The 14535-nt window shown below is 32.4% G+C and overlaps 1 protein-coding gene across 2 annotated transcripts; it reads left to right on the top strand.

Annotated features, from left to right (window-relative positions):
- Positions 1-9921: 9921 nt before the first annotated feature.
- LOC131068154 (leucine-rich repeat receptor-like serine/threonine-protein kinase BAM1) lies at positions 9922-13640 on the top strand. Of its 2 annotated transcripts, none has more exons than XM_059214876.1 (4): positions 9922-10318; positions 12835-12874; positions 13067-13250; positions 13431-13640. In XM_059214876.1, exons 1-3 carry the CDS (start codon positions 9943-9945, stop codon positions 13245-13247), a joined length of 597 nt encoding a protein of 198 aa, XP_059070859.1. In that variant the 5' UTR covers positions 9922-9942; the 3' UTR covers positions 13248-13250; positions 13431-13640. The 2 variants fall into 2 exon arrangements, 1 of the variants encoding a protein (XP_059070859.1); XR_009359568.1 differs by lacking the exon at positions 9922-10318 and adding an exon at positions 11618-12499.
- The last annotated feature ends 895 nt before the right edge of the window (positions 13641-14535 follow it).

The following is a 14535-nucleotide window of genomic DNA, read 5'->3' as shown; positions in this document are numbered from 1 at the left end:
CCCAGGAGGTAATCGTGAAAATCACTCCATAGCTTGTCCCCCTAGACTATGAGGGAAGAGGTGAATTAGGTAGGAATATTCATGAGAAACCTATATACAAGCACTGAATAATTCTCTAATATGTTTCTTAGGATCACCCTTTCCCTTGTACTTGTTAAATTTAGGCACATCAAAATTAGAGTGAAAGGGTGGTATGGGTATATTCCTATCAAAGGGATAAGGAAAAATATTTTGAAGCATGTAGTTCTTAAGAAGAGTATGCATACTATCCATTTATTGTTGTAATTCCTTCACTTGTTGTTGCAAATATCATTGGGAGGTGTAATGAAGGTGTTGTAATGACTAGCAAGAGGAGGTACATAACTAGGATATTGGGTACTGGGTGGAGGAATGTAACTATATGGGTCTTTTGGAGGTGATGGAGGAGGAATGCAATTTTTATATTAACCACCTAGAATATGACCTTGGTATTGATTAAAGAACCTTGAATGAGTGTGAGAATCATGAATGTGATTATGATGGGTATTAGAAACATGACCTTGGTTTTGATCATCAAATAAAACATCAGGTTGTCTAGTGGGACCATGACCACGAGACATTAACCTTGGATATGATCATGTTGATTCTCCTTTAATGAAACATGAGGTTGTTTAGTGAAAGTACGAACACAAACCTGACCTTGGTTTGTATCATGATGTCGATCTTAGTGTTGGTCATTAATATGTGTATTGGTAGTTCTTCAACTATGAAGGTCACTAGTATGATATTGCTCATGAGTTCATCAAATACGCATTTGGATATGGATGTCTAGTTTTTTGCAAAAGGCATGAAGGTGATTCAAACACTTGGGTATCTCTATGTCTATTTTAACTAGCATTGACACTATCTTGGTTGACCTCCAAAAGTCGAGACACATCAAAATCAGGAGGTAACTTGACACCATCTTGAGAAATCATTAAGAAATACAATTGTGGATCCTTGCGTAAGATTGTCTCAAGCAAATTGTTGAATTTTGAGTTGGACTCATCATCTGAATCTTGCTCACTACTATAGATTTTGAAATTCCTAGTGTTGTAAAACTCTTATTCATCATAAGCATAAGTATCCATGTCTTGAGATCTTTAAGCTTCCTAGGATTCTCTTTTGAGTCTTTGGGCACTAGTTTCAATCATATAAGATCGAAGTTTGACTTGAGGGAATGGAAAGATGACCAAGGGGTAATGATGGGGCAAATATATGATAATGACCAAAAGTCAGGAGTTTTCCTTGTAAAGGTCCTAAAATGAAATTCCAAATGATGATAGAATTAGGATTATGATAGATATCCATGAATCGATAACTCAAGCAAGATATGACTTCTCGTAACATGACAAATTCCAAGGTAAGGTATCCTAACTCAAGAGACTATAATGGTGTCCTACTTGAAGATGATAGATCTAAAGAAGAGACCACTTGGTGATATCAAAGTTTGATGCAAGATAGTGAGGACAAGAATATAACTTTTAACTTCTCGCAAGGTTGGTGTTTTGGATGAATGGGGGTTTGAAAGCACTAAAAATGAAAAGGTAGAAATGGTGACCTAATGGTTGACTGACTAGGAATCCTAATGAATTAGTTGGGAAACTCTGTCAATCTCTTTAATCAAATACGTAGAAAGATACTAGGGATGCGATGATATATGTCACAAATATGTTTTTAAGATCTAAACACACAATAATAATGTCCAAATATGTATTTTTGCATAAAAATAGACATGACAATAGATATCGAAAACACAACAAGATGTGCCACATACGCGACAAGATGTCTCAGAGATGTGATGGAAAGTACCACAAATGCAATAAAAAGTCTTAGAGACACATTTTTGGGGAAGTTTTTTTTGCTTAATGCCTGTCCAAGTATAAATTTGTTTTTTCGGTATTGAATGTGACCAAATCTAATTCTTTGATGATCATTGTGGCAAGAAAACATTGCAAAAAAGAAGACATAATGGTTGTTGTGTGATTAATGATAACAAGAGTATGGCCTACAATCTTCAAAGCCCAAATTTCCATTGATCTTATCACAAAAGAAGACACACCAAAAATGGGCTATTCATAAGGTCAATGTCCAATGGTAGAAAAATCAGTCCCACACTTGGAGTCTCCTTAAACTCAAAAGCGCAACAACTTAAGGGGCACCTCGCAACCTTGTCTTTGTGAGAGATGATAAGCAGGGGCCTCCAAGACATTATAAAATATAAAATAAATAAATAATAAATATTTATTTAATTAAAGGAGTATTATAGGTGTCTACAATTTACAATTTGCATGGTGTTGTCATTAATGTCACACTTGTGTGTATTAATGACATAGGTAAAGAGGCAGTTGTAGTTGCTTAGTTGTGTTCTTAGTACAATTGTGGTCATTAACGTTGATCTAATTATTAATTGGTATTGTATGATCTGAAAATGAGAGTTCAAATGTTGTTATGATGTCTAGTTGTAATATTCAGTGAGTATGTGGTGTTTCTAAAAGGTGACAATAAATGAAGTTGAAATACACAAGAAAGAGTATTTAAAGTCCTAATGGGAGAATTCTTTGCATTCCTCTGCTTTTGAAGATGATGAATTGCAGTTTTGGATTTAATGCCTATTTTTTGTGGATGTTGCAGTATTATATTTTTAGGTCCTTAGTCCTTTGAATGTTGAAGTTGATTGTTGTAGTTTGTTAATAGTGAGGTTATTTATTAAGACTAGTCCAAAGAGTGCTCTGCATCACTCTGCAGTGTTAGTTCAAGTTTTTTGGCTTGGAGGGCATGTTCTTATTGCTCATGGAATGCTATAGTTAAAAATTCAAGTGTTGGTTTTCTCTGCAACTAAAGTTATGTTGTTTTATTGTTTGGTGCTATCTATTGTATTGGTCTCTAGGCAACTCAGTTGGTTTATCTTATTTGGATCATACTCTTTTGGTCTGGATATTGATTGGAGGTTGAGTTAACGTGTTGTTATGGGTTTTATTGGGGCATGTGAAGGTACATATTAAGTTATTTGCACTAGAAAATTGTTTTGGGATGATTGGCTAGTGTGCTTTATTGTTTATCTACATGTTACATTTGATGTTGACTTTGAAGGATGTGTTGGTGTGTGTAGTTTGTTGGAATTAACTTAGGAAGACATGTTGTGATGTATTGCGGTCCCCTTTATCTCCTAGAGTGGACCACATTTAGTGAAATACTTCATTGTAGTTGACGTTGTGTAATTTATGATTGTCTGTGACCGATGCATTTGATGTGTCGATGAATAAGTTGATCTATATAGATGTGCAAGTGTGTGAATTGAGGTGTGGATTGGTTGAGGGTGATGTAGAAGTACATGTGTTGAAGGAAAAAGTGTGAATATATCAACTTGTGATGTATTTATGATAAGGAGATCCTACTTAGATTCAATTCATCTTTTCTCAATGTTTTTCAAAAAGTATTGAGTCCTTTTGGTAGCTTGGTAGATCTATATCTTGCTTTAGGATCATGAATCTCAATAATGTATGTCCACTATATCTTTCCCTAAGCTTGTGTGCCTTATCCTACAAGTCCAAATCAAGAGTAGTGAGCTTCCTTGGCCTTGTGCCTAAAACATTGTATTCAATCACTTATATTGTGAGTGTGATTATCACTACGGGTTTTCCCACATTGAATTTCCCATGTAAAATTTTGGTGTTCATGTGTTTAGTGTTTGTTGTTTATTGTTTCATCTTTCATTGATGTTTAGTTGGTTAATGATAATTGATAAGTATTTATTACTAAAGAAATTTAAAAGGACTTTGATAAGAATATTTCACCCCCCTTCTTAGTCTTGTGGTGTGTTAAACAATTGGTATTAGAGCAAGGTTCTTCTAAGTAAATCTTATAGGAGGATAGTTACAAAGTACCAAAGTTTGATGGCACAAATTATTCCTTTTGGAAAGCACATATGGAATATTATTTGAATTCTCCATCACCCAAAATATGGGATATTATTAATAGTAGTTATACTAGTCCATCTACTTCGGATGAGATCAATGAGCATGAGAATAATGCCAAGGAAAGAAATGCAATTGTTAGTAGTTTGAGTGACTTAGAGTTATTGAAGGTCATGGGTTACAAATATATAGAGGAAATTTGGGATAAGTTAAGCAAGATTTATGAAGGAGATCTAAAGATCAAGCAAGTCCAGATGCATAATCTAAAGTATAAATTTTAGACAATGAGGATGTTTGAAGATGAGATCATTGAAGGTAACTTGCACTGAGTGAATGAGATAGTAAGTGCAATTGGAGGTGTCGATGGAGTACTAGGAGAAACTAAATTTGTGAGAAAAGTAATGGGACACTGCCTAGATCCTATAATCCTAACCCTAAGTGAGAAGATTTCCTATATTTGCGATAAAAGAGTTAAATTTAGTGATCAAACTTAACAGAGCATGGAGATTCAAATTTTTGTCAAGGTGAGGATCCATTAAGGATAGGTTGTTCATTGATAGACCTTGATTTTGAATGCATGACTCATGGATTAGGAAGAGACACAATGCTCATCGCAAAAAAACCAATAATACGCTCTTCTTTAGTTACAAATTTTAAATTATCATTTTGTAAAACTGACTAATGTCACTTATTGTAATTAAGAGTTATAATTTTGACCCAATTTATAGAAAAGTTAGGTAAATCCTAACTTGTTCCCAACAAGTAGTTATAAAAACCGATTACTTAGATAGTTATGAGTAGTAATTACTAAGGTAGTTGTGAGAAATAATTACTTAGGTAGTTATGAAAAGTGATTACTTAGGTAGTTACAAAAAGTGATTACAAGTTAGTTATCAAAGAGCTAGCATATAAATACAATGCTAATTAAAATGTAAAGGGGACTTTTATAGAGGAGAAATTTTGCAAAAATTCTTAGAGAGATACATTGACGGCTTTTGTGTTTACACTTTGTATAGAAGGGTTCTTGAGTTTGCATAATTCCATGGAAACAATAAAGAATTTCTTTAGCTCAAATGTTCTAGATTAATTTTCAAGTTATTATTACTAATTTTTTGTATGTCAAGTTGGCGATATCTTTTGTCTACGTGAAAAAATCACATCTATTGAATTTCTTGTAATCCATGAAATTGATCTTATTAAGTATATTTAAGATTTGGTATCTTGATTTGAATGTGTTGGAGTTACTCATCTCTTCATATGTTGAGATATTTCATGCTTCTTTCATTGTCATTGCATAAAAAAACATACTTTATCATGAAAATACCTTTGCAATTATTATCAGTTGTGAAATCATATTCAATATTTGAATGTTTGCCAGTAAGGATTTTGTTATTCATCTTCCTTTAGTTTTGTCTTGTCTCCTTTAATACTTTCAAGTTAAAAGCACACAAAACCCATAAAAACACCATCATACGAGAGAGTTGCTCCTCTCAAAAATAGAGGAATCATGCTATTTCATAATAATCTCTCCAAATATTGGAATGATTGTCACTTCTCTTTCGGAAAATAATGTCAGTTTTGGAGAATCAATCACATTGAAAAATTTGTTTACCAATAGGATCAATTTGCACTCAAATGGAAACTTACTATAAATAGTAACCCTATATAATTGTAAGGTTGAAACACCATTTTAAAAATATTTATGGAGGATATTATGAAAAAGAAGAAGAAATATATAAAGTTTAGTTCTAGATTTCACCCACAAACTAATGGACAAACGAAGGTAGTATATTAATGTTTGAGCAACTTGTTGAGATGTCTGGTAGGAGACAAGATAGAAAATTGGGACATGATCCTAACACAAGAAAATTTTGCATACAATAACTCAATAAACATGAGTACAAGGAGAAAACCATTTGAGATTTTGATTGGGGTGCACCCCACAAGAGTTGCTAAACTCAAATTTACCAATATAGAAGGAAAAAGGAGTGTAGTTCAGTAGAGGAATTTAGAAACTAAATGAAAAATTACAATTCATATTGAAGTTGGGAAACACTTATAGACAATGAATAACAAATGCAAAGGTTAAGTACATGAGAGAAGGAGACACAAAGAGTTCCTACTTGGTGATGAATTTAAGATATATCTCAAGAAGGAGAGATTCCTACTAGGCATATACAACAAACTCAAGATAAAGAAGTTTGGTCCATGAAGAATTTTTAAATTTTTTGACTCAAGTAACATGCATGAAGTTAAGTTACCAAATGTAATTGATATATCACCCATATTAAACATTGTAGATATTCATTAGTATGATGAGAGACATTTAAGAAGAGGCAATATAGAAGTTTGTTTCAAGGAGCAACTACCACAATACCAACAAGAGTAGATAGAATAGATGTTGGACAACAAAGTTGAGCATAATACCAAAAATTGATGGTACATGGAATACCTAGTGAAGGAGAGAGGAATACTAGTAGAAGACTCATCATGGGTTTCACAAGTAGAGATGGAATGCCTTGGATTTTATCCACAATTGGTAAAGTGAATGACTCACTTATCAAATAACCTTGGGTGTTTGATGCAGGTGCATCCCAAAAAACTTTAATGTGATCTATTGTGTTACAATCATTTGGCTTGGAACAAAAAACCAAACATATATGACACCATTTGAACAACATATTTAAGTATCAAGGCATTTGGGTCAATTTTTAGAAATATATCACTAAAAAAAGATCATAGTACAAATAAAATATCATATAGTTTATCAAGTGACACATGCAAAACCTTTTTGTACCTTCCAACATAAAATCTAACATATCACACAATAGATAGTGACCAATGAAACTTCCAAATGGGACCCTAGCCTAATTTATTAGTTCTTTGAGCTTCATCATCAAGATTAAGTCAACCTACAAGATTAAGTCAACCTACACATTTCATGAAGCATCAAGTGTTGGGGCACCTTTTAATTGACACAAATAATTGCTAAGGCTTAGAATGAATATCTAAACATCTATTCCATATAAGAGAAAGTAGTCAGGAAGCTAGAGAGATAGTAGTCACTAAGCAAGTTAGGAGTCAACAAGTTAGTGAGTTAGTAACAAGAGTCTTATCCTGAATTCCATATTTTTCATGTAAGCTTGCAATTAGCTTGTGGTGGCTTGTGGCCAATCTGTAATTTATACTTAGAAAGAAAATAAAAATTCTATAATCATTCTACTATGTGAATCGATGATATTTCATGGTGTTAAGATATTTTTGTCGTGTGTAAATCTAGGCTACATGGTTTGATAGTCCTATCTCTAAAACCTTCCTCTGTGTCTGCATTAATTACTATTTAAAGGTTTTATGCATTTTTTAATGAAATGTGAAAGGTAAAATAATGAAAATCCCAAACAAACATCAAAGAGTAGTATGGAACAAATAAATCTATGGTTGAATTAAAATAACAATCAAGAAAGGAGTCGAGATAAGGAAAATGAAGGCTAAAAAGTAATGAATTAAAGGAGTAAAGTTGCATCAAGATAGTTTGAAACCAAAATAGTCTAAGGAGCAATACATAACCTCACTCTTCTTATCCTTGAACAAATCCTTCTTAGTTGATCCCCTTTTTCAAATGTTATTCTTGATTTTGAAAGACTCGTAGAACTGCATGACTTCCTCTCTCTCTAAACACCCTATCCCCTTTATCATATAACAATAAGCTATTAGCAAAATTACCTTTACCATTTTCTACAATTTATATCAAGTTTGATATATCTCAAAATATTGGCTTAATGTACTAAGTAAAAACATGAAATGAATCTATTAAGAGTTTTTTCTTAGTGGTTCAACAACTAGATTACTTAGATATCAATACCCCTGCATTTATATATTGAAGTATGCGTCTAAAGAAAAAGTTGTCATTTGCCTAAGCTACCACAAGTAGGGGCTAAAGATCTTCTAGGATCAAGCTTGGTTAAATCTCACTTTTGAGGGATTTGAATCTTGGTGGATGGTATGATGAACATAATATTATTCTTACTAATCGAACTACAACTCTTTCATTACTATAAGTTATTTGAAGTGAGTAAGGTCTCTGAAATGAGCATATGCCATACATTGTCTACTCATTTGAGCCCCTATAATGAACACCATGATAGAGGGTTGATAATTGACGTATGGACACCTAAAACGTCGATATGTATTACATGAGATAAGATGAAATTGTTTGTGGTTTGACACTTGTGGTTTGACTAGTCTTTGGATGGTGTTTCTTTGAAGCAACTCAATTTAATCTTTTTACAATCATGTATAATATTACATTCTATTAGACCTAATTTTTTTTAATGATCAAACAATCCATTATAATTTAGAGGTCATCCAAACCCAAAAGTAAATATCTGTTTTTCATATTTCTATGAAGTAAAATTAACATCTAATATTAAACTATTTGTTTTTAGTAAGCTAGGAACTTGCCCATTTGTGTCTACAAGGTGGACGAGACAATAGAATAATATGTGCTTTATTCCCTTCCTAATCTGCTTAAGTAAGCAGAATTTCACCCTGATTTCGTCCCTCTAAGATGAAAACTCGCCTGGAAGAGATAGTAAGGTTACTTTCAGGAGTCTATTAAATTCAAAGCGAGGACATGTCCAGTCAATTTTAATGTTGGTTGTTGTAGTCAATTTTTAAGTTACTTCTACAGCTCATATGCATAATATTGTCCGCAACGCTATGGTACACCACTTCCGTGTTTCGCATTAGGTAGGAAAATGGGTGCACCATTCCATTATCAACAGAAAAAAATTAAAGGACAAGTTCATCTTTTACATAAAGATGCATCTATTCTGTAGACTATTTTGATAAAAAAATAATGTATAATATATAATTAAATATTAATCATAAATAAAAATTTGTCATGGTTTCGTGAAAATAATTAGATAGGAAAAGTGTTTAGAGTTTTGTTTGTTGTGGATGTTTAGTTACTTGGTTAAGTTAGCTATTGAAGTGAAAAGAGGGGTTTGCTGAGTATATTTGTGAGTGTTAATTAGTGGTTTTTTAAAAAATGTGCCAATACAAATGTGTTTTGTACTTACTTTACTACTTATATCAAAGTTGCATGTGACAAGCAAAATAAAGGCAGAATCTTATTGTTATTTTCCTCATGTTGATCATATTTGTACTCATCTTTATGAAAAATCTAGCAAATTAAAAAAACAAATAGTGATTGAAAATAAAATCCATATGTTAGATGGTGATGCATTACATCCTCTTTCTAAGTTTTGTGTCATTGTTCACTCAAAGTAAAGTTGCTTGCTTTCATAAAAGAAACATCTTCAATATAAGTAAATAATAACAATATATTATTATGATCTTCAAATATAAACCTTTACAAATTTAAAAAAATTATATTTAATGAATTCTAAATTGCATATACTCTAACCAAATATTTAGAAAATGTATGTTAAAAACTTAAAATCTATTTTATATCACTAGTTGGATTTACAACCTATTTTTTTTATCTATTTATTAAAAATATGTAAATCTTATTATTAATTAATATGTAGTGAGCTTAATGAGAAATATAAGAAGTTTCTTTATATAAAAGATATGGTTACTGAAGATCACATTCTTGAAGTTTCCATATTTTAATCACCTCTAAAGATCACATTCTTGAAGTTTCCATATTTTAATCACCTCTAAAGATCACATTCTTGAAGTTTCCATATGTTAATTTGTAGGCATCAAACTAACGGTTACGTGAATTAGAATTAATCATGACCGCTTTTCTGCTTCTCGAGAAAACGCTTTTCTCCGAAACAGCCGAAAGTCGTGAAGTTTAAAATTATTTTAAATTTGCAGAAAGTGCAAGTGCAAGTGCAAGGTAATGACACAAACTTATTAAAGACGTTTGGTTAATTGCTAAATCATTGACCCGTTGAGCGGCAGGAAGTATAAGAAGAGCCTTTCCCACGCAAACAATAACAAACCACAATCTGCGTTTTCCTGCATCCCAAATAGAATGGCCATCCCTTCACACAAGCTGTTTTTAGTTTTCATGTCTCTTTTGCTTGTCTTCCTTTTCCTCTCTCCACGCTCTTCTTTTTCCCATCCATTACTCTCGACCAGCTGTCTTTCCCATGAATCCCAGGCTCTCCTTCGTTTCAAAGATGCCCTCAATATTTCACTGACTTCATCACGGGTCAATCTGACTTCGTGGGTGAATGGAACAGACTGTTGCACCAACTGGACAGGCATCTCCTGTGACAATCACACCAACCACGTTGTCTCTCTTGACATAAGCTATCTCTTTGCTGAAGGCGTGATATCTGAGAGCCTGTGCCAACTTCGTTTTCTCACATCACTCACTATAGTTGACGTATTCTCTCTTACATCAGGTACTGTCATTCCTCCCTGTTTGAGAAATCTCTCTTATATTCGCTATTTAGATTTATCTGGAAATAGCTTTACTGGGATGATTCCCCCTTTCGTTTGTTCTCTCACCCGTCTTACATATCTTGATCTCTCATATAATAACTTCAATGGAATACCCTCCTGCCTTGGCAATCTTTCTTCTTTAACTGAACTTGACCTTTTTAACAACCAACTTAGTGGAAGCATACCTACTTCTCTTGGAAGCCTTTCTTCTTTAACTGAACTTGACCTTTCTTACAACCAGCTTAGTGGAAGCATACCTGCTTCTCTTGGAAGTCTCTCTTTGTTGAGAAACTTGTATCTTTCTAACAATGAACTGAGGGGGAACATTCCAGATTCCTTAGGCAATCTTTCTTTACTCCAGGTGTTGGATGGTGTTAGCAATCGTTTCAATGAAACCATCTCTTCTTCCTCACTTCCACCTTCTTTAGTTGTATTAGGCCTGTCACTAAATCACCACCAGTTGATTTCAGAAAATTTCTTTCACAAGCTTACAAGGTTAAGTTCTTTGTCTTTATCTGATTGTGTGCTAAATATTAGCACAATCTGGATTCCATCCTTTCAATTATCTAAGTTGTCTTTAATGTCATGTATAATTGATGGTGAATTTCCACCTTGGATCTCAACACAATTCTCACTTGAAAGGTTGGAATTAACAAATGCTAGTCTTGTGGGTGTAATTCCCTCTTGGCTATGGGAAACCAGCCCTCAGTTGTATCATTTAAATCTATCAGGAAATCAACTAGAAGGAAGCCTATCCTCAAATCTTTCAATATGCACACAACTTTCAGAGTTAGATGTGTCAAGAAATGGACTGAGTGGATGCATCCCATCAATATGGCCTTCCAGTATTTCAATATTGTTGCTTAATGACAATTTATTTAGTGGCAAGATTCCTTCAAGCCTGGGCAAATTATCTCAACTCCAAATATTAAATCTTGCAAACAATTTCTTTAGTGGCAATATTCCTTATAGCCTGGGCAAATTATTTCAACTCCAGCTTTTAAATCTTGCAAACAACAAAATAAGTGGAATGATCCCTGCAAGCTTGTCCAATTGCTCTTCTCTCATTGTCTTAAATTTGGGAAACAACAGTTTGAAGGGAAGCTTACCATATGAATTTAGTAGACTAAGGCAATTAAGCTCATTAGTTGTTCATGGTAATATCCTGAATGGATCTTTTCCACCTTCAATATCAAATTGTTCATTTTTACAAGTTCTTGATATTGGGAACAACATTTTTGGAGGTGAAATGCCACCAACAATTGGAAATTTTTCTGTTCTAAGAGTATTGGTGATGAAGAAAAACAATTTTACAGGGAATATTCCTTCAGCCATAGGCCAACTAATATACCTTCAAATCTTGCTCCTTTCTTCCAATCATTTCTCAGGTTTAATTCCACACACAATTGTATCATTGCAAGAAATGGCAATAGAAGACCAAGATGGTATTGTATTGTCCAATTTTTATTATGGGCAAATATATCGGGATGGATTGGATATGACTTCAAAGGGTAGAGAAGAGCACTACACATATATTCTTTCCACTCTCACAGCCATAGATCTATCAAACAATGAATTGGATGGAGGAATTCCTTTTGATTTTGGGAATTTAAAGGGGTTAAGGTTTGTGAACCTTTCAATGAACAATTTGAATGGGACCATTCCAAGTAGTTTGGGAGAAATGGGCCAGCTAGAGTCATTAGACCTTTCAAGAAATAAATTTTCTGGAAAAATCCCTATGGAGTTTACATCTCTTAGCTCTTTAGGTTTCCTAAATTTATCAAACAACCACCTTTCAGGAAGTATACCCCAAGGAACACAGATGAGTACATTTGGAGAATCCTCTTATTCAGAAAATTCTAATTTATGGGGGTGTCCCCTACCCAAAAATTGTTCTTGGCCACAATATATTCCTCGTCCTCCTAAAGTTTCAATTAACAAAGAAAAGAAAAACACTAAATATCCTTTGTATGGAATAGCATTAGGATTGTCATATGGAGTAGCATTTGGAGGAATAGTGTCATTGATCTTGATAAAAATGAGTTGGAGAAGGAAATATTTCAGTAAAGTTGATGCAATCCTTAAAATTGTGTTTCCTTGGATGAAGGACTTGACACTATAAAAGGATACATCTATAAAAGGTGAGTTATTTTTTTTTCTTTGAAGTAATTGTCCTTATTTAAAATATTACAAAGTTTGAATTTAAATAGAAATTAGTACTTAGCTTTTTAGACAAATTCTCATTGGTTATTTTGTCTATTACTTGTGGATTATTTGTACCGCTTTTAAATTTAATAATGTAATTTCCTTTTATTGTTATAAATATGTGTACAAGAATTTACTTTTGCTAAGGCAGGCTTTTTGGTGTATTCTCCTTATTGAAGGCAAAAACACATTATTGGTGGCTTCACCCAACATATTATTGTATATAGTTTGACTGTTATGCTAAATCAAGATAAAAATTGTTCTTTTATAGACGGAGGACCTGGTACTATAAAGGGGCACATCTATAAAAGGTGAGTTATATTTTTATTCTATGAAGTAATTATCCTTATTTAAAATATTATAATGTTAAAATTTAAATAGAAATTAATAGTTAGCTTTTTAGACAAATTCTCATTGGTTATTTTGTCTATTACTTGTGGATTATTTGTACAACTTTTAAATTTAATAATGAAATCCTTTGATTGTTATAAATATGTGTATAGGACTATAATTTTGCTAAGGAAGGCTTTTTGGTGTATTCTCCTTATTGAAGACAAAAACAAAAATAATGGTGGCTTCATCAAGCATATTATTGTATATAGTTTAATTGTTATGCTAAATCCATATAAAAATTATGTTTCCATGGATGAAGGACCCGACACTATAAAAAGGATACATCTATAAAAGGTGAGTTATAATTTTTTTCTATGGAGCAATTATCCTTATTTAAAATATTGCAATATTAAAATTTAAATATAAATTAATAGTTATATTTTTAGAAAAATTCTCATTGGTTATTTTGTTTGTTACTTGTCGATTATTTGTACTACTTTTAAATTTAATAATGAAATCTTTTGATTGTTACAGATATGTGTACTAGACTTTTTTTTGCGAAAGAAGGCTTTTTGGTGCACTCTCCTTATTGAAGACAAAAACATATTATTGGTGGTTTCACCCAACATATTGTTGTATATAGTTTAATTATTATGCTAAATTAAGATAAAAATTGTGTTTCCATAGATGAAGGACCTGACACTATAAAGGGATACATCTATAAAAGGCGAGTTATTTTTTTTCTATGAAGTAATTATCCTTATTTAAAATATTACAATGTTAAAATTTAAACAGAAATTAGTAGTTATCTTTTTAGACAAATTTTCATTGGTTATTTTTTCTACTAGTGGATTACTTGTACTACTTTTGAATTTAATAAGGAAGTCCTTTGATTGTTATAAAGTTGTGTACATGAAGGCTTTTGGTGTGTTCTCTTTATTGAAGACAAAAACACATTAATTACTTGTGGCTTCACCCAACATATTATTGTATATAGTTTAATTGTTATGCTAAATTAAGATAAAAATTGTGTTTCCATAGATGACTTGGACCTCACACTATAAACGAACACATCTATAAAAGGTGAGTTATAATTTTTTACTATAAAGTAATTATCCTTATTTAAAATATTACAATGTTAAAATTTAAATGGAAATTAGTAGTTATCTTTTTAGACAAATTTTCATTGGTTATTTTGTGTATTGCTTGTGGATAATTTGTACCACTTTAAAATTTAATAATGAAATCTTTTGATTGTTACAAACATGTGTACATGACTTGTACAATTTCAGTCGGCCTAGTGGTGGAGAACTTGTTCTTTTAAAAGAGAGGTCACAAGTTCAAATCCCGCAAGGGGGTATGGTATGTACATCTTATCAGCTTCGGCTCATTACCAATTGATAAAAAAAAAATGTGTACATGACTTTTTTTTTGCTAAGGATGGCTTTTGGGTGTATTCTCCTTATTGAAGACAAAGCATATTGTTGGTGGCTTCACCTAGCATATTATTGTACATAGTTTAATTGTTATGATAAATCAAGATTATATAATGTAATGTTTGCAAATATTTAATCTATTGCACATGATTTTGAAATGGCCTACATCTAATAGAAAGCTCGTATATTTACATGAAGAAAGG

This window comes from Cryptomeria japonica, unplaced genomic scaffold, assembly GCF_030272615.1.
Source record: "Cryptomeria japonica unplaced genomic scaffold, Sugi_1.0 HiC_scaffold_14, whole genome shotgun sequence".
Lineage (NCBI taxonomy): Eukaryota > Viridiplantae > Streptophyta > Pinopsida > Cupressales > Cupressaceae > Cryptomeria > Cryptomeria japonica.
Note: the sequence above shows the minus strand (reverse complement) of the source record. Positions and strands in the feature narration are given on the sequence as shown.

Bases quoted from the DNA above. Each gene is read 5' to 3' on its own strand.
- LOC131068154 (XM_059214876.1), top strand. From the start codon at position 9,943: ATGGCCATCCCTTCACACAAGCTGTTTTTAGTTTTCATGTCTCTTTTG. The intron at 10,319-12,834 runs GTACTGTCATTC...GTTCTTTTATAG, and splicing joins CGTATTCTCTCTTACATCAG to ACGGAGGACCTGGTACTATA. The intron at 12,875-13,066 runs GTGAGTTATATT...ATATGTGTATAG, and splicing joins AAGGGGCACATCTATAAAAG to GACTATAATTTTGCTAAGGA.